At 29.8% G+C, this 25,838-nt stretch overlaps 3 protein-coding genes across 4 annotated transcripts; 2 read left to right on the top strand and 1 right to left on the bottom strand.

Moving 5' to 3' along the window:
* Positions 1-8,087: 8,087 nt before the first annotated feature.
* Positions 8,088-8,957, bottom strand: LOC124932270 (ethylene-responsive transcription factor ERF027-like). The gene has a single exon (XM_047472886.1). It carries the CDS (start codon positions 8,921-8,923, stop codon positions 8,189-8,191), a length of 735 nt encoding a protein of 244 aa, XP_047328842.1. The 5' UTR covers positions 8,924-8,957; the 3' UTR covers positions 8,088-8,188.
* Positions 8,958-12,089: 3,132 nt separating this feature from the next.
* Positions 12,090-16,042, top strand: LOC124932439 (serine/arginine-rich splicing factor RS31-like). Of its 2 annotated transcripts, XM_047473065.1 has the most exons (6): positions 12,090-12,228; positions 12,783-12,893; positions 13,830-13,942; positions 14,041-14,276; positions 14,405-15,298; positions 15,709-16,042. In XM_047473065.1, exons 2-6 carry the CDS (start codon positions 12,788-12,790, stop codon positions 15,758-15,760), a joined length of 1,401 nt encoding a protein of 466 aa, XP_047329021.1. In that variant the 5' UTR covers positions 12,090-12,228; positions 12,783-12,787; the 3' UTR covers positions 15,761-16,042. The 2 variants fall into 2 exon arrangements, with proteins under 2 accessions (XP_047329021.1, XP_047329022.1); XM_047473066.1 differs by lacking the exons at positions 12,090-12,228; positions 12,783-12,893 and adding an exon at positions 12,904-13,651.
* A 6,963-nt stretch (positions 16,043-23,005) lies between these two features.
* On the top strand, positions 23,006-24,665 carry LOC124929597 (protein DETOXIFICATION 49-like). The gene has a single exon (XM_047470002.1). The coding sequence runs from the start codon at positions 23,067-23,069 to the stop codon at positions 24,663-24,665; it is 1,599 nt and encodes a 532-aa protein (XP_047325958.1). The 5' UTR covers positions 23,006-23,066.
* Positions 24,666-25,838: the final 1,173 nt, after the last annotated feature.

The raw sequence follows: 25,838 nt of genomic DNA, 5'->3' as shown, positions 1-25,838 counted from the left end.
GGGTGATCATTTCACTTTTAGAACAAAGTAAAATGATGGAGTAACGACAAAGTTTTATCTTTGAAAAAACAAAGATGAAATTTGTTAGAGCATCTCCAACGCATGACCTGTGCCCGCATTGGACAGTGTGGAAAAGGGCAGGTCATTGGTTTTTTTCATTTTTTGCATTGTAGATAAAAGGAAAAGGAGGGCAGTGCCCTCTATGCCGGTCATGCCCTTTTCTGACTTTTTCATGATTATATAATATAATATATTATATAGTATAGGAATATTAGTTATATATTTAATTATAATATTTTTTTCTACTATTTTTATTTTTAAGTAATATTATAATAACATTAAATAAATATATATTCTAAAGTTTTACTATAAAATAGGAATATTAATTATATATTAAATTATAATAATATTATAATATATTTTAAATTATAAAAATATTTTATATTTTATTATAATATAGAAATATTAGTTATATATTCTCAAATTTTCCTATAATATAGGAATATTAGTTATATATTCTCAAATTTATTCTTATAATGTTTTTAATATTATAATATATTTTAAATTATAAAAATATTTTATATTTCAATTTATTTAATATTAGTTATATATATTTAATTAATAAATATATATTTCAAATAAATTAGTATATTTTTCTATTAATTATATTAACACGTTTTTAAAGTTTAAATTCTTAAATTTTCCTATAATATAGGAATATTAGTTATAATAGTATAAATTAGTTATTTATTTAAAACACCTTTAAATTATTTAGATAAGAGGGCGGGCAGAAGCATTGGAGTGTTTTGCCCAAGTTCAATATGTGCCCGCTTTATGCTGAGGTGGAACATTAATTTGACAAAATAAGAGGGCAGAGGTCATTTGCGCTGCGGATGCTCTTATTATCTTTTTTTCGTCACGGAGAAGAAGACAAACTAGAAGAAACGATCGATGTCATTTCGGGCTAAAAATCGAACGCCTGACGCTCTGTCCGCTTTTCGTCCATGTTTGAACGTTTCGTTGCGTCTGGGCTAATAGCGCTGAAGCGCTCGTTAGTTGATCTAGAGTTGTGAGGAAACATCTTTATTCCGTTGAAGTGGACTGCGCAGTTGGCTGATGAGCGTTTGATGTGAGGTGTGTTGCACTAATCTCTTCTGATTTCGGTTGGATTTTGACCATTTTCTAGTCTTGAAACTTGTCAGAAAATAATTTCTTTCAATCTCTTTTTGTTCCATTTTCAACCTACAAATATATTTTTAATAAATATGACATTTATTTTGTCTATTTATTTTATTTTTATTTTTATATATTTTTGGGGTTTAATAAAAAAAATTATTTGAAATGAAATGGATACAATATTTATCCTAAATTATTTATTTTAATTCTCTTTTATTTTCTTAAAATTAATTTGATAAAAAATAAGTAAAACATTTTTATCTCAAATTATTTTATTTATTTTTCTTGGTCAATACTTTAATTAATTGATATTTAATTATTACAATAATTAATTCAATTAATTATTTAATTATGTTTTGGCCTTAATTTTAATTATTTTAATTTTATTTATTTAAAATAATTTATAAATTGGATAACTAAAATTTCAGTGTTCACAAAATTTTAATTGATTTAATTATTAAAAAATATTTTTAAATTTATAATTAAAATTTAATAAAAGTATTTTAGTTTAATAGATTTGAGAGTTAATACTATATATAGGGCCGGATTGTCTATATTTTTTATTGTCCTAGGTATAGTTTAAAATTTTGATAAAAAATAATGATTTTGGTGAGGTTTGAATCCATAACCAAATAAAAATTATAAAATTTTATATTAAACCACTAAGCTATAATTTTTTTTTGTTTAAAAATACAATAGATTAAAATAAACATCTCAATACTTGAAATAAATGGACTGCCCTAGAGAGCGGGTTGCCCTAGCCCGAGTGCTTATCGGGTTTACCCCAGGGCCGGCTCTGTATATATATAGCATGACATCCCACCACCATGATTTTTACTTCCATCTAAAACGTTTTAAATAAAATTAAAATCGTGACATTTGATCTTTTAAGAATCATTCCTACCACTTGAATTATTTTAAAAAAATTATTAATGAAAAAGTTTAATAGAATAAGTAATTAGATAGTTAAAATGGTAATGTAATAGATATGATTTTTTTATAATAAATTATAGTAAAATTCCTATAAAAAAAATTCACATGAAGACGTGCTCATATAGGCCTTGTTTGAGGAAGGGTTTTTCTGGATTTTGTATAAGTTTTATCAAAAAAACCCTTGTTTGATAAAAATTAGGAAAAAACTGGTTTTTAAAATTTGAAGACTAATTTGTCCTTTGACTTTAGAAGATATGGTGTAGGTGAGAGAATGATGCTTTAGAGATAGAAGATAAAATTAGAGGATAATTTTGATATTTAAATGATAAAATTATTTGATTTGATGGTTGATAAGATGTTTGGGTTTTGGGATAAAAACTTGATTTTATCCCAAAAACCCCTTCATCAAACAAGGCCATAGATGATAGAGACATAGTTATGTTTTTTATTTATAATTAAACATGTCATAATTTTGTTCATGGTTCAAGCTACATTCATGATGTCATGAATCTATAAAAAAAAAATCATGTTTAAAGAAAAAGAAAAAGAAAAAAAAAGGAAAAATAGAAGAGTAAATCCAAATAACTCCAGCCAAGCTCTAATAAAATAATATGATATAAAGTTGCAAATTAATAACAATTAATTGTTAATTATTTGTCTTTAATATAACATATCCATTCAAAGAAAGACAAACAAGTTGTAATAAATAAATTGATGGTTAATATATAATTAAAATAATAATAAGAATATACAGATGCTTAATATATATAGGTTAGAAGTGGATAATGAAAGATAAACCATAATAAAGTATTATTATTATTATTAATGAAACAGTAAACACGCAATCAACAGATTGCATACAACAGGCTATGATAAACTGTTGATTAAAAATGGAGCCAATAATTTGTTGGCAGTTGGCAGTGTAATATTGAAGTAAATATGATTGACAGGTGGCAGTGTGGGGAGTGTGACGTGGCAAAACTGACAAAACGGTGGTGCTTTCCATATCGTACGGTTAGATTCAGTTAAAATCGCAGGTACGGCATACATGACAGTTAATCGCTAACGGACAAATAATGGGCTTTTTCCGCGGAAACGTGTGGGACCATGTTTTCTAAAAAAACTCTTTTATGAGCTGTCTGTTTTGGAGTTTCACCTCATCTTTCTAGACATATTATTGATAATTAATGATTTATGGATAATTCTTTTTTTCACTAATTTACTTTTTTTTTTCCACTCTCAAATATATTTATTTACTTTCAAAATTATTAATTAATCATGAAAGCTACTGTTCTGCATTTTATTTTATATTTTTTTTAAATCAAAGATCTACATTATTTCCTTAACAGGTTCAAATAAATTGACACCGATCACTATCAATTGAACTTTTTTTTTAAGGTTCTCAGCCAATAATAATAAATAAAATTCTATAAAGACATAAAACACCTAAAATAATTAATACAAACCATTATTGATGGTTGAGTGACTATTTTTTTTCAATGTTTAATTTGTATCGCTTCATTATATATATATCACAGAATTTAACATACTGATCTAATAAGATATATAAATTAAATTTAACACAGATAACACTTTTTTTTGAGATCTTATGAAATCTCGAGAAGGGTTGACTCCTTGAGAAATTGGGTTCGTCGACAAACCAACACCAACCCGGATCAAGACTTTATTAAAAATATTTAAAGTTAAAATGATAAGATTTAATATATATATATATATATATATATATATATGATTCAAGTTTCATTTTTTCAGGTTAATATATTTTGTATATTTTTTTTTTTTTTGTAAAATTGAAGAAGAACTAGAATGATACCCCACCGTCATGACTTTTGCTTAAACTTAAAAAGTTTTCAAATACAATCGAACCCGTGACATTTTGGTCTCTTAAGTCGACTTTTACCACTATACTACCTTGATGGGTAAGATATTTTGTATATAAAACAAATTAAAATGATAAACATTGTTTGTCTTGTGGACAATGCAATTTCGTATTTCAAATATTGTAAATGTAGTTTGTATACAACCATAATTAATTTCAGTGCTTCAATGGGTTAAAGTGATATTGAAAGTTCATTTTATGATTGAGGTAATGTGTCTTATCCTCAAAATTGTATTTATTTGATTAATTTTGTGGTACAAAATTGAAACAAATTTGGTTATATGAATGTAATGGGTTATTTGAATAACTTTATTATTTGAAACAAAGGTATATAATTATATTACGATTTGAACTATATATATGTGGTAAATTGATTGGTGAGTTATTTGAAAATAATTTAAAATAACCCAGATTAGACAAGGCCTAAGATATTATTATTATTATTATCAAATATATATATAGGCATGGAATGGGTCAGCAAATAATGAAAGGTAGGTGAGGATGGTTTTGTGGGAAAGAATGATGGATGGGTCTTATAATAAGGGATTTGTAAGGACAATTCTCAAGGTAAGGTAAGGTAAGTGAAACTGAAAGCGATCTTTTACCTATCAAAACCGAGTCTTCTAGTGCCCACTGTCCACCCCTCCCCACAAACAATTAATGCATAAAAAATATCTTTCTTTCTTTTTTTTTCTTTTTTTTAAGTTGTGTTGAAAAACCTTACAAGCTTGAAGCTCCGTAATTGGAAATAGAAATCAATGTTAGTCCTTGTTTGACCTAGTGTTGTTGGAGTGAAGTGAATAACATAATCACTTCACAACTATTTTTTACGGATTAAATAGTATCTTGAACCAACTCAAGTGCTAATTCCATGATTTCTTCGTATTAACTAATACCGGAGTCACCTCAATCTCGATATCTTCAATAATTCCCTTTATACATTTACATGTCTCAAACCAAACCAAACCGAGCTGAATCAATTCAGATCTTATTAAGTCGCGTAATGTTTTGATCTCTGATTACGACCTTGCTTCCTTATCTTTTCGAATCATTTTACTCAAACTAGTTTGTCTATTTACCATGTCATTACTTTTAACACGTCCCTTGAGCTCTATCCAATCCCCTTCGGTATGAAGTAGGTTCGATCCAAATTATCTAATCCCCTTGGTATGAGGTAGGTCATGTGCAAGGGTTATATATTGGGGAGACTCAAGTTGAGTTTGTAAGATTTTTTTGTCTATAAAAAGTGATTATTAAATTTGGTTATTTTTATGAATCATCTTATTCCAAAAAATAGGAAATCATTCGATGGCATGGCACGACAACACCATAATTTTGAGCTCCGTCTTGTGACATTGAATGAGGTGAGGACTTGATCATCTATAAGGAAAAATAATATCCCTATATATTGTGTTAGTGTGACTCGATAAGATGATGGACTTGGACAAAAGAAAAGAGAACAAATTTCCCATCAATAAAATGGAATAATTTCATTCACTATCCCATTGAATATTATTACTTGTCAAATATAGAATAAATTAATATGTTTCTCTTTCTTTTTACAAAGAGAATTGTTCCTAGAAAACCAAGTCAACTAATTTTACTTAAGTCAACTAATCTTACTTAAAACGAAAAGAATTGTTCCAAGTAATCCAAGTTAACCCATTTAATTACTAACAGGAGATAATATTTTTTTTTTCGAGATTTCATGTAACTAGGTTGTTTATGCCGTCGTTTATATTGTAAATATTCACATAAGTATAGGACACATTCCTGGTTGTTGTTTCTTGCACCTTCCTTTGTTTATTTTTGTTTTGTTATACTATATTCTATTTTTAATTTTTTATGTTTGGGTTGCATTCTATTTATTAGTTTTATGCATCTTTTTTCAAAACTTCTTTTCCTAATTATTGATGAATATTTCTTAAAAAAAAGCGTAACCAAGCAACTTTAATACACATAAATCCTGACTTCTTTAATATTAATAAGATAGCAAGTTTGGAGGACTCTCTATTCTCAATTATTTCTCATATATGAAAAAACCATGACACAACAATAATATAATGACACAAAGAAATATAAATAATAAATAAAATTTAAGCCTAATATAAAAAGCACACAATTCTTCTGCAAGCCCTAGGAAAAATAACAATAAAAAAAATTGGATTAATTTTGAAAATTAGATATATATATATATATATATATATATATATATATATATATATATATATATATATATATTATATATATATATATATATATATAAACCTTGGCAAATTCTTCAACCAAGGTATCAATATTTATATATAATATCAATTTTTTAATGGTATCTCATTTTTAGATGTTGGGCAATTTAGGGTATTTAAATAAGTTTGGGACTATATTAAGTTGAACACAATAAAATATTAGGGAAAATATAAAAATAACATTTTGGTGGATGAACCCTAGCTCCTCATATTCTACTTCTTCCTCCACGGTGAAGGAAAATATGTGAGAGCTTTTAGAGACTTATTTTGGGCTAAGAGGCTACCAGCCTACCATCAAGGAAAATTTAAATGAATTTAAAAAACTTAGAGACTGAATTAAGTTGAACACAATAAAAAATTTAATATTTTGGCGGATGAACCCATATTTACCTACTTCCTCATCGTGAAGGAAAATATTTCCGAGCTTTCGAGGTCAAAAACATATATTTATAGAGGAGTTTGGTAGACAATCATGTGAATTGTTCAAGCATCATGCCTTGTTTCAAGAAGTTTTTTAAACATGTGATATGTATAAAAATAAACAGTACTCTTTCCTCCAAATCCCGGGAAGCCATGAGATTAAAATACGGGTGAGTTGTGGATTAAAAATCATGACGAACGTTTTCATGTGAATTGTCCAACTTCAACCATTCGTGCTTTCCAGCATGGACTTCAACTTTCGAGGCAATATATGTACCCCTTAATCGAGACATTGCACGATCATATTGAGTTTCTAGTGACCACTCTTAAATGTATAGTCTTCATTCTCCTTTTTAAGAGTCCTCAACTATAACAACTTTTAATGTGAATGAATCAACACCTAATGATTTGATTCAATCTCATCCTCAAATGCAATATGTAAATTAATTGATAGTTTTTTATATAATTTTTCTGATATTTTTTTTTGGAAAGTAAAAAAAAAGTTCCAAATTATATAAATGGCACCAGGGCTCGGGACCACATCAAATGTGAGCTGCTGCTATCGGGGTCGTGGTAAAGGTGGTGGTGGTGATATATGAAAAAGAAGAAAGGAAGGCCCTCCAATACAATCATTCTAATTTGTCCCCATTCCAGAAAGAGAAAGTGTGAATTAGAACAAAATCTTATATTTTAGGAAATATGTCTCATTTCCCTCAATCATACAATACTACATACAGCCAAGGCCTAGTTTGATTCCTTCATATATATCAGCATTTAATTACTTTTTTATTATCAAAAGACATATATGTAAGCTTTAATTTATTAATTATATACTGTCGACCTTAAATTACCTGCAATCGAAAATAATGGAATCAAACGTGGTCTCAATATACAACGCAGCCGATGTCGGTTGAAACTTCTTTCTACACCAGGAGCTTTGAAGTTGGTTTTTGATGGTTTTGTCTTTTAAATAATTAGCTTAAAAGGTTCTTCCCTTTGAAAATACAAGTGAAACAAACTATGACTGTGTCTAGTGCCTTTATATATATATATCAGATTCATTATTCAAAAGTGTCAACAACTACCATTAATATCTTCCAATAATTATTCATCAACAAACAAAAACAAATGACAACACCTTTTATAATATAATACATTATTATATATAATGGGTCATCTTTAATATTTATATTATGTAAATTTAAGGCTAGAAGATTCTAAACTCTCAGAGAAATTGGCCATACTATTATATAATATTCATCTGAAAATGCACTGTTCAAATTTCAATTGGTCTCATATTTTGGAATACTTTTATAAAAAATAAAAACACCCAAATTAGCTAATTTTATGGATATAAATCATGATCACATACAGAGCTAAATCAACAAAAAATGAAACACACAGGGATAGTAGATGCTGCTAGCCATATATATTATATATATATATATTTTTTATTTGGAAAATATATATAGTATATATGGGTTAAATGAAATAAAATATGCATATTTTGTCGTTAAGGATAACTCCAAAAATCAGTTTCTTCGCCTGAGTTATCCTGCTGCTGCTGCGGCGGCGGCGTTTGTTCCATTCTGGGAGGGCTGACCAGCATTCCCTCTGCCATATCCTCCAGCAATTTCGGCATATTCAGCAGCGCCTCTTCATCAATAAACTCTTTCCTCGCCTCGTCCACGTCATCAATATCCGGCTTCAAGAGCAGGGTTTCTTCGCCGGCCACCACCGCCGCCGCCGCCGCCTCCAGTTTCATAAGCCTAGTTGCCGCCGCTAAGGAGGCTGCAGCGCGTATATCAATAGCCGAGGGTGAAGCCGGAACAGGGTAGGATCGAAGAGATTCAGGAAAGTTGAGTACGGCTTCGTTTCCTTTGAGCGCCAGTGCCGCGACGTCGTATGCGGCGGCGGCCATCTCAGGTGTGGGATAAGTGCCAAGCCATATTCTCTTGGTCATGCGTGGCTGCCGAATCTCGGAAACCCATTTCCCACTTCTCAGTCGGATGCCTCTGTATGTTTGGTGCTTTCCAGAGGCACCGCTTCCGGACGGCGAGGAAATGGCGGCGGACGGCGAGGGTGGTAGCGATTTGGATTGTTGAGTTTGAGGAGGAGGAGGAGGAGGGAGTTGTATAGAGAGAGAAGAGGGATTGTTTTGTTCGGAGGAAGAGGACAGAGTCTTATTATTAACTTCCAAGGGAATGGGTGGTTGATCGATTGGGCGTACGTTAGCAGGGTCTGCCATGCATAGTGTTAAATTGAGCCTGAAGAGAGATCTGAGAATGGATAAGGGTTTAAGGAGGAAGGGGGGGGGTTTAGTTTTGGTTTTTAAGGAGAAAATGAAAGTAACGGAAAAAGCGTGGGAAAATCGTGGCAACTGTAGGAGTGGGGGCCTTCCTGCCTGCCTTATGAGTAGTAATGGCTAAATAAGTATGATAAGATAGATAGATATATAGATGGGTGCGCACACGTTCCATTTCCAACCTCCAAAGCGCAAGCTAGCAATTAGCTGTTGCCTGCTCATCCATCCACGTCAGCATCATCAATTCTCTAACACATGGACTAATTCCTCATTTCTCTTTTATAACATATTAATCTAACTTGTCTTTATTTCATTTTTCATTTGTATCTTTCTTATTGATCTCTCCGCAATATTCCAAACAAGCTATACTCCTAATTCAAAAAAATTAATTAAATCTTATTATATTATATTTAAAAAGTATAACTTCAAAACAAATTCTAAAATAAGTACCTATTATCAAGTTATTTTCTCCTTTTCCATGTGTCAAGCTTAAGCTTATAGTATGGGTTACCTGAATCTTACAATTTGCTACCCAAAATAATGACCCAAAATAATGATGTGTGATAATTTTGAGAATTTGATATATTTTTGTTAAAATTATTTAAATGATATTGATATAGAATAATAGAATAAAAAATAATAATTTAAAATAAAGAGTATTTTAATATTTTGATTAATGGATTGAATGATGTAATTGATGAGACAAGGAACAAAATAATATTTGAGTGATTTGAGTTATTTAAATAACTCAAACCGAACAGTCTTTGGAGGTTCTCTATTTTTTAAGGCTTTTTTTATAACGTATCAGGACGAGTAAGTCAACGAATTCAGGTTTTTTCATTGGGATTGAGCATGGACGAGCCTCGACTGGGCCCTTACTCGATATTTCATAAACTAAGAATATGCATTTCCGGAATTAAAAGTTAAGGGCATGTTAGGATTTTAAGTTTCATAAGATCGTTTATGATTTTTCCGGCTAACAAAATCAAGTGCCAAAGTTTAATTTTCCGGTTTAAACTACTTATTTATCTAAAGGAGTGAATTTATATGAGAATTATTCATTCTTACATAATTTATGTTTAAACCATACTTAATATACCTTTAACATATTTAATCAACTAAATTATATAAAAAATAATAATTTATTACGATAAAATTCTTAATTTCTTTAATTTGATTTAAAATATATAAAATAAGAAAATAAGAAAATAAACATTTAGAAAATAATGTTTAATGCTTTTAATAGTAAATAAGTTTTTTTAGAATTTTTTTTTTATGTTGTATGACAGACATATTAACATAACATTAAACCAATTAAATTGTGTTATTTTTGTTAATGATAATATAAATTATTATATTTAATCAATCTAATATAAAATATAGCTAATAAAATAATAAAAAATAATAAATTTATTTATTTTTTACTTAGGTACCTCAAACTCCATATCCTTTTCAAAGACTATTCGATCTAAATACATTAACACAAACTTAAGTCTTTACTTAAGTCTTTATTAGATGTATTTTCATAAAAAAAAAAAAACGGCTTGTTTATAAAGGGTTTTATAAGATGATTTAAATTGTATAGCAAATAAAAGTGTAATAATTTTATATTTTTATTTAATTGATGAACTATTGATATTTTGACAAATATTGCGTCTAATAAAGTTAATTAATTTATTTCAAATATGTGATATGAATTGAAAATATAATTATTTGATGCAGGCTTTTCAAATAACCACATTTGTAATTTTGTTTGTTTTGGTTACCAACCGAACGAGCTCTATTGTCGAAAAAGGCGTTAAGCAGTCTCATAATACTAGGGGTGTAAACGAGCCAAGACGAGTTTAAACTAGCCCTGACTTGAGTTCGACTCGACTCGTTTTTTATTGGCTCTGCTCGATCGAACTTTGAATATTAAGGTCGAACTCGACTCGATCATATAATCAAAGGCTTGAGTTCGGCTCAAAAGACTCGAATTTAAATATATTTATATATTAATTTCTTTTATTAAAAAAACCATAATGGAAGTCGAGAGTTCATTCATCGGACCGTACAACCCTCAACATATTTTTTTGGTTTTACGCCTTAACTCTTCTTCAGCTAAGACTTGGTTCACGTAAAAATGACTTATTTGTTCTCATAAATTACACGTAGAATACTTAAGGGAGTTATTTATGTTCAAACAAGCTTGAGAAGAATATTTTTAAGTCGTCTATTGTACTTGAGATGAACTTAAAAATTTATTAGACTTTATTATGTTTATTTTAAAAAATAAAATACTTTAGGGTAAAATAAAAATAATTTTATATCTTATATAATATAATATATCGAAATATATTAAATAATATTACAATATAATTATATTTTGATATAATTTTCAAAAATTATGTTTTTACAATTAAATTAATATCAAATATATTTATTTCCTTATAACTTATAATTATTATATAATATATTTTTTAATTTATAAATATTATTTTAGTATATCTTGATAAATATTTTTATAGTGAAATAAAAATAGTTTTATATATTATAAAATATAATACATTAAGATTAAATATATTAAATAATATTACAGTATAATTATTTTAATTTAATTTTTAAAAATTATATTTATGTAATTAAATTAATACTAAATTTATTTATTTTCTTATAAATATTATATAACATATATTTTTTAATTTATAAATATATTTTGGGAAGGCTTGTAAACAATATATTCATAAATAGTTTTTTTAGGTATGTTTTAAATTTTGATCAAAAAATAAAATATAATAATTTTTTTATATGATTAGGTTCGAAAAAAGTAACGAGTCATCGAGTGAGTCTTATCTAAGCTCGAATTCGAATCTTAAACGAGCTGACTCGAGGTCGACTCTAATTCAATTTTGATCGAGCTCGAATTGAGCTTTGACCGAGTCACGGCTCGGCACCCCTACATAATACTAGAGAACTAACTTATTTATTAAATTAATTTTTATTGAAATATAAATTAAAATATTAATTATAATATTAAATTGATTTTGATTTTATTTATTATTTTATAAAATAAAAAATAAAACAACCCTAATTCAAACAAGTTGGCATTAGAAATGAATCCTCGAGGCCTGAGCGGCTCACATCCTATGTGAATAAAGGAAAACAGAGAAGATTGTATATCTCTTTGATATATAGGTCTTTTCTCACTCTCTCTCTCTCCAAAATCATCTAAGCCTTCGCCTGCAAGTAGGGCTTCCGGCATTGGAAAGGTAAGTGCAAGATCCATTCCTCTCTCAACATTATTGAAAACATTTGCTTTGCATTTCACGCGATTCATTTGTTTCTCGATGAAACGAGACAGAAATCTGTTCAAAATCATCTCTCCTGTTTCATATGGATCGGAATTACCGACTTAACAATTGCCGCTTCCTTCCTTCTGCTATCTGATTTGTTTAATTACATTTCCTTTGTTTTTCTTGATGCAATATTTCTATAATTTAAGACGATGAATTAAATGTTCTGTCTGGAGTCTGTTTTGCGGGCGAGATTAGTAGATTGCCTTTTGTTTAACATGCAACATGAAATTTAGGTTTAAATTTAGAAATTTATATATCGATGGAGTATGATTGTGTGTTAATCATTTCTTGCAAACAGATATACATACCTCTCCTGCTTTTTGTCACTGATATCTCTAATTCATTGATTGGGACATTTGAGGAGGCTTCTTCTTTTCAGATATTTTAGCATTTGGAAAAAAGGATATGAGCTGCCATGTTTTCTGTACTTGCATCTCTCAACAAGATGTTTTATGTTTGTATAATAGGTGAAATGAGGCCAATTTTCTGTGGAAACTTTGAGTTTGAGGCGCGCCAATCTGACCTAGAAAGACTTTTCAGAAAATATGGGAAGGTTGATAGGTTGGACATGAAGTCTGGTAATTTTAATCCATTCCTTTTGTAATCTTTATTTTAGTTTGTTGTTTCAATTGTTAGTTGTTTTGCACATACAATGGAAAATTCAATAAGCTCTAGCAAATATTGGTCTCCCTTGATGTAGCATCCTCCGTCAGAAGTTACCTTGATGACAAGCAATCTTAATCATTACCGCAGTTTGGGAATAGATGAACTCGATACCATTATCAACTAGATGTGGATGTAGTCGAGGATGGCTCAGTTAACTCAAGCTGTGGCAAATACTTCACGTATTTTAAATACAAGGCATAACTTGCAATCATACACATGAACTAATTTAACCATTGGTGTCACTTTCTACTAAAGGTGGAAGCTATTGGTGGTTTCATGGCAGCTCTTGCGTTTTGAGTGGGGCGTCAGGAAAAAAACATATATATTTCTGTAGTAAAACCCCCATACTCAATTAATTCTTTGGCGCAGGAATCCATGGAACTTCCTCACTTCCTGGTTGATGGACTGGACCTTCTATGCATTGCCTGGCTATGATGAACTTCTTTTTCTCTTGATCATCCCAGGAAGAGCCACTATGAATCAATGTGGCATCACAATCCCACATTTTCCTCAGACACTATTGCACTTCTCATACCTCATGTTTTTAGCTCAGACTTCATTTTGTTGGACATTTACCAACATGCAGCCGAATATATGCAGAATGAACCTCTGTTTTCGTTTATCTAGCATGAATTCCAAATGTGCTCTTGTTCCTTGACCACCACTTAAGGTCTGTCGCTGAATCTGCGCAGAATCAGTTTTTCTATTCACTAGAATTTTTATAATCCTAGTTTTCAGGAATAGAAGCATGCGCCATTTGATATGAGAGTTAGAGTTATTTTTGCTTGATTAATCTTAGGAAATGTAGTTATATTGTAATTGAGATTTGCTTCTCTTTTGGTGCACAGGGTATGCTTTTGTGTATATGGAAGATGAGAGGGATGCACATGATGCCATTCGGGGGCTGGATCAAATTGAATTTGGTAGAAAGGGTCGCCGTCTTCGTGTTGAGTGGACAAAGGTAATTTTTAATTTTTTTGCTCATTTTACTTGATGATTTGCTTTTAGTCCTGTTGTATACCTCTTACACCAGTTACCCCTTCAATGCCTATTGTTTAGGAAGAACGTTCTAACAGGAGACCTGTGAGTTCAAGGAAACCATCATCAAATCCAAGACCATCAAAGACCTTGTTTGTAATTAATTTTGATCCGTATCAGACCAGGTCAAGGGACTTGGAGAGGCACTTTGACAGGTATGGAAAAGTGTTGAATGTGAGGATTAGAAGGAATTTTGCATTCATCCAGTATGAAGAACAAGAGGATGCCACCAGGGCATTGGAAGCTACCAATTTAAGGTTCCTTTCCAATCCATACCTTTCTATCTAATTAATACTGTGGATTAAGCTTTATCTTTTTTCTTTGTGAGATCAATGTACGTCCTTTAAATTTTTGGTTCCCATTGTTCTTTTGTTGTATTGAGCAGTAAGTTGATGGATAGAGTTATTTCTGTGGAATATGCTGGCAAGGATGATGACCAAAGGAAAAATGGTAGCAGTCCTGACAGAGGTCGTGATAGGTCGCCAGGAAGAAGAGATTACAGGGGAGGGCGATCTCCAAGCCCCTACAGAAGAGTAAGAGCCAGTCCTAGTTATGGCCGAGCCCGAAGCCCAAATCAAGGTGAAAGGGCAAGTCCTGATTATGGTCATCGTCGCAGTTCTAATGGTTACCATAAATCAAAGGACAATGATTACCATGGTCGTAGTCCTCTTAGAGGGGGGAGGCTTAGTCCCAACAGTAAAGATGACGAAGCTGCTCCAAGAGAGAATAGTCGCAGCCTAAGCCTGAAAAGGGAGAGAAGTAGAAGCCCTTTAAGAAGGGGGAGGCTAAGTCCTAATGATAATGGTGTTGAACTTGCTCCGAGAGAGAATAGTCTTATCCTAAGCCCAAAAAGGGAGAGAAGCAGAAGTCCTCCAAGAAGAGGGAGGCCTAGTCTTAAATATAATGATGATGAACCTGCTCCGAGAGAGAATAATCTTATCCTAAGTCCAAAAAGGGTGAGAAGCAGAAGCCCTCCAAGAAGAGGGAGACCTAGTCTTAAATATAATGATGATGAACCTGCTCCAAGAGAGAATAGTCGTAGCCTAAGCCCGAAAAGGGAGAGAAGCAGAAGCCCTCTAAGAGGGGGGAGGCTTAGTCCTAATGATAATGATGATGAACCTGCTCCAAGAGAGAATATTCGCAGCCTAAGCCCGAAAATGGAGAGAGACAGAATCCCTAATGACAGTCATCAAAGTCCTAGCCCAGATTCAAGAATTGAAATGAGGACAAGCCCTACCGATTATGGAGCAGCTAGTCCGGAGGCAGTTGGATACAGGAGGTAAGAGTCCTTTTCTTGTCATTTTGCGCAATGGTTTCTATGTATACAGTAGTAATATAATTAATAATTTAGATTTTATACCAAGGCCTTGTTTGATTGGGACTTATTTAAATAACCAGGTGGTTATTTTCAAATAACCTCCCGTGTGATGTCTATTATCATGAACAAATTATTATTAATTTTTAAATAGAAGGTATTTTGGTTGATGATTTGAATGATGAGAAATTGAGTTATTAGGAAATAATTCCACATAATCCACACCAAACAAGGACCAAATTATTCATTTTGTTATGCATATGAAGGTCAGTCTGTCTGTCTAAACTTTGCTTTGGCAGCAGTTATTTCATCTACTTAATCTTCTAAAAAAAACCAATCTTGCCTAATGGGTTTTAGTCTTACTGATGGTGCAGTCAGTCTCCGGTGGAGGAGGAGCGTGAGGAGCGTGAACGTTCTCAATCTTGATGGGGCTGGAGAAGGAAGGAAGGAAGGAAAGATTGGCTGTTGTTATTTTAGTGGATAATCATTGTTTCATATGATGGCTCAATCTCTTGGAAATGGAATATTATTAGATATATTGGTATTTGGAACTTATGCATTTGGGATATTGTTTGGTGCAAAATATCTCCAACTGTTGTCTCATTTTCAATTAAATAGTCTGTTTGCTTCCTAAGTATTGGATTATATAGACTGGTGTAACTTGAAGAATTGTTTAAAGATTTAGCTCAACATAAGATTTTATGGTTTGTTTCCTATGAGTTTTGCTTTTGGTATTGAAATTTCCTTTTATGGTTGCATAGGTTATCTATATTTTTGTTTTAGCACTTCACAGTTAATTTGGATCCCTTATTAAATATTGATTTATTTATACTCACCAACTTCTTGTTCTAAATGTCTTTTGACTATGATTCCCAGAAATGTTTGTTTAGCTCGATGACTAGTTGTGTTGTGCCTAACTGTGAGTTGCCAAAGTATGATGTCTTTTTATGAAAATCCAGAAGTTCAGCATTACTCCTGCGCCATTGAAACCAACTCGGGTCAGACTGAGTCGGTTCATTAAATATGTGTTATTTAAAATTATTCTAACATTATGTTATGTATCTTCGTTGGGTTGATTCTTGAAACTGTGACTTCTAGGTTTTGATTATCAATGAGATGATGGTACTAGTTATTTTACAAGAATAAATTATCATATTTTTTTCAAATACTTCTATGGCCACCAATATAGACTAAACTGAGTCAAAAATTTGTGTGTTTTGTTTTACTAAACAATTCGAACTAGTGCAGTGCAGTTTGGTAGTGTAATCGCTAATTTATTTTCTTTCCTTCTTCAGTTTCAGTCACTATTACTATCACAAAAGGTTATTCATCTCGTTCTATATTCCTTCTTCATTCTTACCTGCATGCCGACTTAAAAATCAGTTTTGGATTAGTTCTTGTCGAGTTGTTTTAAAGTATTTTTAAGTTTAACTATGCAATATAACCTATTATTCCCAATAAATAAATTTTCCTTAATTTTAACCAAATCTTTTAACTTGTTAATTATTATTTTTTTTATATGTGAATATAAGGTTGACGATGCATAAATAAATTTAGATTTGTTCAAGTATATATAGATTTCTCCATTTAATATGCATTACTTTTATATTAACTAGGAAGATTCTCATGCGATACACACGAATAAAAATATATGGTTACAAAGTCCCGTGTTTATCAAATTTGGTGTTGAATTTAAAATATAAAGTGTTATTATCCTAATTGGTTAAAAAGATGTATTTGTTTGGTTAGGTTGCGAGTTCAAAACACACCTATAACTTTTTTTAATTTTATTTTTAACCGTTTTACGTTTATGGCGGGTCAACCAAAAATTCGATCCAAATATCCATTTACTCTCACATGTATATCCAAATTAACCACAACTCTCGACCCGGCAATCCTAACACTTTCAAAATTAAGCATCATTATATATATATTGATTAGTTAGTTAAAAATGTTTTGCGTTCATCAAATTTGATGTTGAATTTAAAATATAATGTGTTATTAGCCTAGTTGATTAAAGAGTTGTACTTGCTTTTGTTAAGTTGCGAGTTCGAAACATACTTATAACATTTTTAATTTTATTTTCAATTGTTTATGGACGGGTCAACTCAAAATCCGACACAAGTATCCATTTACTCTCACATATGTATTCAAATTAACCCAATTCTCGATCCGACAATCCGGATACTTTCAAAATCAAGCATCATCCTATATATATATATTATTTTATATTTTAAATTTTATAACATACAATTTTGTCTAATCTGGTTGCCCTAAACAATATTTTTTTATTATAAATGTTGACCCAGAAAAAAAGAAGGAGAGGGAAATGAAAAAAAATGAGAAAAGTTTTTTATTTTTTAATTTAAGTCATTAGATTGTTCTAGCCCATGGGCTTTCATTCTGGTTTACAAAATGATATTTCATGGTCTTATAAAGATTATGTAATGTTTATTAGCTTATTTAATAGTTCAGTCAAGTGTTTAATTATATAACAATTTTTTCATTTACTTGTTTTTGATAATTTTTATTTTACAAACAAAATATGACTAACTATCCAATTTGATTATAAATATAAATTTTTGTATATTTAAATTAAAATTGTAAAAATCCAAAGACAACTCCCTTAGTCAATTGGTCATATTATTATTTTATTGTGGTTGAGTTGAATAACAAAAAATTTTTCTTAAAAAAATATTTATTTATTATATATTATTGGGATTTAAAAAATAATATTTATTGAGAAAGAGTTGTTCTAACTATATTTATTATATATAATTAAGAATTTTAAGAAAACAATTTTTTAACCGATTGTTATTTTGAGGTAATGGTTTAAGTAAAATCGATAAACCAAATAATCAATTAGAAATAATTGTTGGCGAATGAATAATATTTGCCGTATTGACCGAATTAATTTTTAAACCGAACAAACCAACCCTATTAATAAATCGAAATCAACTACTTACCCCTAGTTTGATACTCGAACTTGTATGGTTTTCAATAAATGAGGCTTGAACTTCAAATTGCGATTATTATGCTCGAACTATCATAATTTTAACCATTTAAAATTTTGTCTCAAACAAACTAAACATCTTTACTCATAATTTTGTGTGAAATTTAAATAAATTCTCAAATTTTTTATTCTGTAAATAAAATGATATTTTTATTTTAAAAAATTAGTCTTTCAGTTAATCAAAACAATATGTTTTACAAAGTTGACAAAACCTATTTGAATTTGATTAACTATTTAAAATTTTGTCTCAAACAATTACTACTAATTAATTTTGTGTGACATTTAAAGGAAATTCTTAATTTTTCAATTCTGTAAATAAAATGATATTTATATTTTTTTTAAATGAGTCTTTCAATTAATCAAAACAATATGTTTTACAAAGTTGCTGAAACCTATTTGAATTTAAAATCAAAGACAATTTCACAAATAGAATGAATTTACAAGAAGGGACATTCGGTCAACAATGTTATAATACATTCTCTTTAATCTAAATATTTTCTTTATAGATGTAATAAATTATTTTTTTTCAAAAATAACACTAGTAAAAAATAAAAAAGTTATCGAGGATAAAACTTAAAATAATTAAAAACAAATCGATCTATATATAACAAATCAAAGTTCAAGTCTCATTTCAATAAAAATAACTCAAATTCGAACTTCAAATATCAATCTACCTTTTGTTTTTCTATGTATTATCTCTCTTTTATCATACAAAAGTTCTCTTCATCATAGAAAAATAAGTTAACTCAAAAGCATTAAGAAAAATGTTTCTTTTCTAGGTGAAACAATTTAAAAAATATATAACTAATTAGTTGTCAACCTAACATAGAAAAAGTTAAATACTTAAATATTATGCCCTAGATTAGTTCACTATCCTTAGATTAACACAACAAAGACTCACTTCTTATCACCACCAAAGCATAGTCCAAGATATTATAACATTCCAAAGATTTGTACCAGCTGCAAATCTAGCTCATGATTAGCTTGAAAATAGAGCTTGTTTTCACTAGGAAGTTAATGTCTTTTTTTATATATATATATTAAAACCACTTCAATTTAAAGAATGTCATAACAATGAGACGTGGAGTTAGTATTTTCAAAAAAATAAAATTTTGTTAATAAAATAAAATGTCAAAAACTGCAAATGAATAAGCAATATGGTTCTTAACAAGCCAATCCTAATATTATTTAGAAACAAACACTGTTATTAAAAGAGATACACTTTATTTTGTTGGTAATTTAAATTACAAGAGCTATGTAGTTTGTCCTAGAATATCCAAATGAGAGACTAATTAACATTGGTCACACTAGGTTTACAATTTGGAGATATGTATTAGACTGTGGGTTAAGACAACATAAGACAAAGATTAAGTAACAAGAAAGACAAGGATATATGAGTAAGCCTATGATCCAAACAAGATTTCATTACTACATTTGGATTTATATTAAACCAAAGACAATTTATATTTGGTTTTATACAAGATGTTAAGATAGTAAATTCTATCCTTATTAAGATTTTTTTATATATCTTTGTATTTTTTTTTTTAAATAAAGGTCTTATTTGTGTGATTTGTAGGATTTTAACTCTAGTTAAATAATAAAATTATTTGTAAACAAGTTTTTTATTTGTCAAAAAAAAGTTGCTCGGTAAATATATTTTTATTTTCATCTATTTCAATTACACCTCTTAATTTTAACAAATATTAACAAAATTATTTATATTTTTTACTTTAACAATTTAAAAAAATTATTATGAATGTAAATTTGTGATAATGATGAATTTGACAAAATAATATTTTTTTTAAATAATATTATTGATTTAAAATAATTTTGGATAAAATAATTATATAAAGTTGAGATTTATAAAAAATATATATATATACAATAAAGCTAAAATAAATCATGCCTAATACTAGGGTGACAATTTGTTATGTTCGAAAAAGTTAAAATAAACTAGTGCACCTAGCGAATGTATTTCATGCAGATTGAAAGAAAAATGATTATAACAAGTTTATTCTTTTAGTTCTCATAGTAAAAGTACTACAACAATACTAGTGTTATACTTGCACATTATATAATCCAAGTCCTTATACTGTTTTCTGAGAAATGTTTTAAGCACGGCATACCCTTGAGCCTTGACGTCTTATCGTATTCTTGCATATTGTATCCCTTGAAGTCCTAAATCTTATTTATGTCTATTGTTTCTATTCAAAAACTAATTTCAATTGTTTTTTATTGGAAACATTAATATATATATATATATATATATATATATATATATATTATATTTTTTTGGGAAATAACATTCTAAAATCTAAAATTACTAAGTTTAATAAATGACCAGTTATGTTTAATTATTATAATTTCATTATTACAGACTTAAATTATAATTATATAAATATTAAAAGTGTTATATCATTATTAATAGAAAATATTTAATATTATTAAATTTAAAATCATAAAATTAGTTATATGGAAAATTGACTTTTATAAATTGTCACGCCATATATCTGAAATTTCGAGAGAATAGTACATCCTATTGGGTTACACCGCTCGCATTTATTTCTAAACACGATCGATCACAATAGTGTCTTGTGTCAAACATTCCATTTGTCAAACTATACACATTGTAATTGAATTTGAGAAGAAAAAAAATGAAATTTTACAAAACCATTTTTTATCATCAAATTATGAAAGGCGTAAATCAGATTTTACAAAATAGTTATGTAGGACAAAATTATCATAATGATTGAGTTTATCATTCAATTAATTTATTGAAAATAAAGTACAAAATTGTTTGAAAGTTAAATTAAGCATTTTTGAATGGTTTCATTACACATTTTTTTTTGTAAACTAAATAAATTTGTTTAAAAAGATTAATAGATAATAATTTTATTATTTTGTTAAACTTAAACATAGTTGTCCGATTATAATTAGTGATATTATTGTTAGATATTTACATGTTGTCTTATTATAATTCGTAATATTTATTGTTAGATATATATAGAGTTGTCTGTATTATTAACACCGTTTCACATCGACAGTGTCGTACAGATGTCATCCAGATGAGAGGACACCACACCACTGTAATAAGAGGACACCACACCACTGTAATCTGTAATCGGTGTAAAATTAGGACTAATGAATGATCCATTTTTATTCACATAGCTTAATGAAACATTCTTTTCTTAGCCCTACATTGCGGCGCTGCTGCTCTGTTTTTATCAGAACTCTGTTTTTATCAGAACCTCCATCTATCGGTTGGATCTATCTGTCTATTTATAGTTCAGACTTATCCATCTATCTATATATAGATCAGACAGTAATTTATATTTTGGAAGATTCAAGAATAGTATTTTACTATAGTTTATCCTCTTTCAAATAAGTTGTTCTTAATTAAATTTAGAACTCAATTTTTCGAATTCAAACTCTTTCCAATTTAATCTCTTTCTTGATTGACTAATATTTCTTCCAAATTAACAAGTTTAAATCAACATAATCAATAGACTTAAAACATTAAAATTGATTTTCGCTATAGATTAAAATTTATGAAAAGTAAAAATAATTTTTTTTTTTATTTTAATTTTTAATTTTATAAATTTTATAAATACAATTATATAACCAACTCTTGATGAATAATTATGTAGCAATAAATTCTGAATATTAATTTTGTATAGCCAAATTAATTGAATTATATGTTCAACTAAATTATAAAAACATTCATGCATGTTTCATTCATCACCATTTTTTTAATTAATGTGTCATGCACTTTTATATATACTCATAGCCTCACATGATACTTTTTTTTAACAGAAATTAAGTATTCTATTAATGGACCTATCTAATTTAGTTTAACAAAAAAAAAATAGTCCATCCATTTAAAAAAGTTATTTTTTTTTATTTAAGACTTAAAATTTTATTAATTTAAAATTAATGAGTGGTCAGATTTATATAAATTCTCACCATTTTAAATTTATTATATTAAAATATTAGGAGCTTATAAATTATTTAAACTTTACAAATTTATTAGAATAAAGTGAATTTATATTTATATATTTAAATAATTATTACTTTTTAAATAAATTAATATAATTAATTTTATAATTATTATTATTATTAAAATTTGATTAATTATATATACAAATAATAATAATAATAATATATAACTAATAATTTTTTATCACTACTATTCAACCTTATAATTCAAAAGATTATAATTGTTTTTATGACAAGCTTATCTTATTTTTATCTCAAAGAAAACAAAAGCTCACATGAATAACATAGTTTGAAGCAATGACCTGAATTCCTTTCCATGTTTTAAGTTATTTCATTTTAATTTAATTTAATTTATACATTTATAAGTATTTATATATATGGTACTGTTTTTTGAATTTAAATATTGACATTAGATAAATGTAATTTTTTTTTTTTTACACTTTAGGTTTCTAGTGAATTATTATATATTTTTCTATCACCGAACAAAAAAGCCAATATCAAACAAGCTCTAGTCTGTTCTGTATGTCCATATGATGATAGGCATCACTCATGAATAGGATTAATTGAGTAAATAAATAGAATTAAAGAAGTAAACCAAACCGCTTCATAGTTCGTCCTTTATATAAGATGAGATGAAACATTTGATCTTTCCTTAAAACATCAATCCAGAAATTCTCTCCTTTTTCATTCTCTCTCTCTAAAAACAGAGAATAGGCCGAAAGAATGTGCCAACAACATGCCTCACCTCTCCCCTGCAAATGCGGTCTAGACCATCCATACCTTATCGCAGTTAAGGAAACAGATCAATCCGACATGTTCCAACTTTTGATCCCCAAAAACCCAACATCCCACCAACAAGAACCACTCTTGATCAGCCCAACTTTGCTAGCTCTCAGAGAAGCCAAATCTATTGCACAAATCGCCTTGCCCATGATTCTCACCGGTCTCCTTCTCTATTGCCGCTCCATGATCTCTATGCTCTTCCTCGGCCGACTCGGCCACTTAGCCCTAGCCGGCGGTTCACTAGCTCTGGGTTTTGCAAACATCACCGGATACTCTGTTCTCTCCGGTTTAGCCATGGGAATGGAGCCCATATGCGGCCAAGCATTCGGAGCTAAGAAATTCTCCCTTATTGGCATTTCTCTACAAAGAACTGTTCTTTTGCTCCTCTTAACTTCTTTCCCGATCGCATTTCTCTGGATTAATATGAAGACAATCCTTTTGTTTTTCGGACAAAAGGAATCGATTGCGATTGAAGCCCAATCTTACCTGTTTTTCTCTCTACCCGACTTGCTTGCTCAATCTCTGCTTCACCCACTGCGAATTTACCTTCGTACCCAATCCATAACTCTCCCTCTCTCCTTCAGCGCTTCCATGGCGACCTTTCTTCACGTACCCATTAACTATTATCTCGTAATTCACCTTGGAATGGGTACAAGGGGTGTCGCGTTAAGCTCTGTTTTATTCAACTTCAACATGGTAGGATTCTTAATAGCCTATATACTCATCTCCCGGATGTACAAGAAGACTTGGACGGGATTATCGATGCAATGCTTTAAAGAATGGAAATCTCTCCTCTGTCTTTCCATTCCCAGCTGTATTTCCGTTTGCCTTGAATGGTGGTGGTACGAAATCATGATTCTTTTATGCGGGTTGTTAGCGAATCCAGAGGCCAACGTCGCATCTATGGGGATTCTCATCCAAACGACGTCGTTAATTTACATATTCCCGTCTTCTCTTAGCTTCAGCGTTTCGACCAGAGTTGGGAACGAGCTTGGTGCCGGAGAGCCGGAGAAGGCGAAACGGGCTGCTACTATTGGTCTCTATTACAGTCTCGTGTTTGGATTATGTTCCCTGTTTTTCACGATAATGGTTCGGGGAATGTGGGCGATGATGTTTACAAATGACGGGGATATAATTGCTTTGACGAAGATGGTTCTGCCGATAATCGGGTTGTGTGAATTGGGGAATTCACCGCAGACGACTGTTTGTGGGGTTTTGAGAGGGACGGCGAGGCCGGCGGTGGGAGCTAATATAAACTTGGGGTGTTTTTATGGGGTGGGTATGCCGGTGGCGGTGGGACTGGGATTTTTCTTGGGGTTTGAAATGGAGGGATTATGGCTAGGGCTTTTGGCGGCGGAGATGGCTTGCGCCGCCGCGATGTTGGTGGTGTTGTGTCGGACCGATTGGGAGATTCAGGCAGGTAGAGCGAGAGAACTCACCGGAGGAGGAGGAGGAGGAGGTAATACAGATGGAGGAAGAGAGGAAGGTGATATCAACAAAGACTCTTGTTTTTCTTCAGACCAGCTTGATTTAGTTTAATTAGTAAGTAGAATCAATAATTAATCCTTTTTTTTTTTAACTCCCTACATGTACATCTAGAAAAAAAAAGGGTGTTTTTTTGTTGTTGTTACTTCATGTTTTTTTTCTTCTTAGTACTATATAGGTAGTAACTAGTTTTGGTAATCAAGATGTCTTAAATTTAGAGTTACTACTTTAAATGCAGGTAAAAATGTCTTTAATTACCGGGTTACTTGATATTCATTATATTTGTTTATGTTGAATGATGCAAGGAAGAATGATTCATATACAAAATTATTTAGAAAATAAAAGTAATTAAAAGATTAATTTTATATTTGAATCTGTTGAAAACATAAAAAGAGAGATTATTTAATTAAACGGATACATTGTCTTGACATCTTTATTAAAAATAATCAATTTAAGATGTTTAAGAAAGGTTAAATAGTAACTTTAACGTGTTGAATTAAGTTTGAAAATTGAATTTTAATTGAGCTAACGCATAGGCACTGCCGGCAAACGACTTGGTCCCTCCATTCCACATCTTTATTTTCTCATGGGATGTTAAATTTATTAATGACGTCATTCAATATTTTAAAGAGAAAAAATATAGATTTAATAGTGTTTAATATATAGCTTGATGTCATTCTGTTCTTCTACCTCATCTAGATCACAAAAAGAGGTTTTCTTGCATGCACGGCTGTCCGAGGTTCGAGTAACATTGGGTCTATACATTTTTTTTTTAAATAATATAGAAATTTATATTATTTTAATGTTAAAATAAATAAAAATAATTTGACTTGTTAGTTATATTATTTTTTAACCTTGTTAATATATGCGAAGGATATAAATTTTGAGATACATTTTTATAAGAAAAAAATATTTATTAATGTTTTTACATAGTTTTCTAGTTCGGAAGGAGGTGACGCTAGACTAATACATATGTTACATCACCTTTGGTGACTTTTCTAAATCGGTTAATACTCAAAATATTATAATAAAAGTAGAAATCTTCGTGTAAATATATAAGATAATCTAATTAGAAAAGATGAAAAAAAAACTTTCATTGCTCCTAAGTTTGTCAAGCTATATCTAACTAGTAAAAGAATCATTCATCTAACAACTTCTATTCTCCTTCCCTCTTCTAACATAGGGACGGGATATGAAGATTGGTCTCTTTCGTCTAATGATAAGGTC

Source organism: Impatiens glandulifera, chromosome 3, assembly GCF_907164915.1.
Source record: "Impatiens glandulifera chromosome 3, dImpGla2.1, whole genome shotgun sequence".
Classification (NCBI taxonomy): domain Eukaryota; kingdom Viridiplantae; phylum Streptophyta; class Magnoliopsida; order Ericales; family Balsaminaceae; genus Impatiens; species Impatiens glandulifera.
The sequence above is the reverse complement of the archived record's forward strand: the minus strand, read 5'-3'. Positions and strand labels throughout refer to the sequence as shown.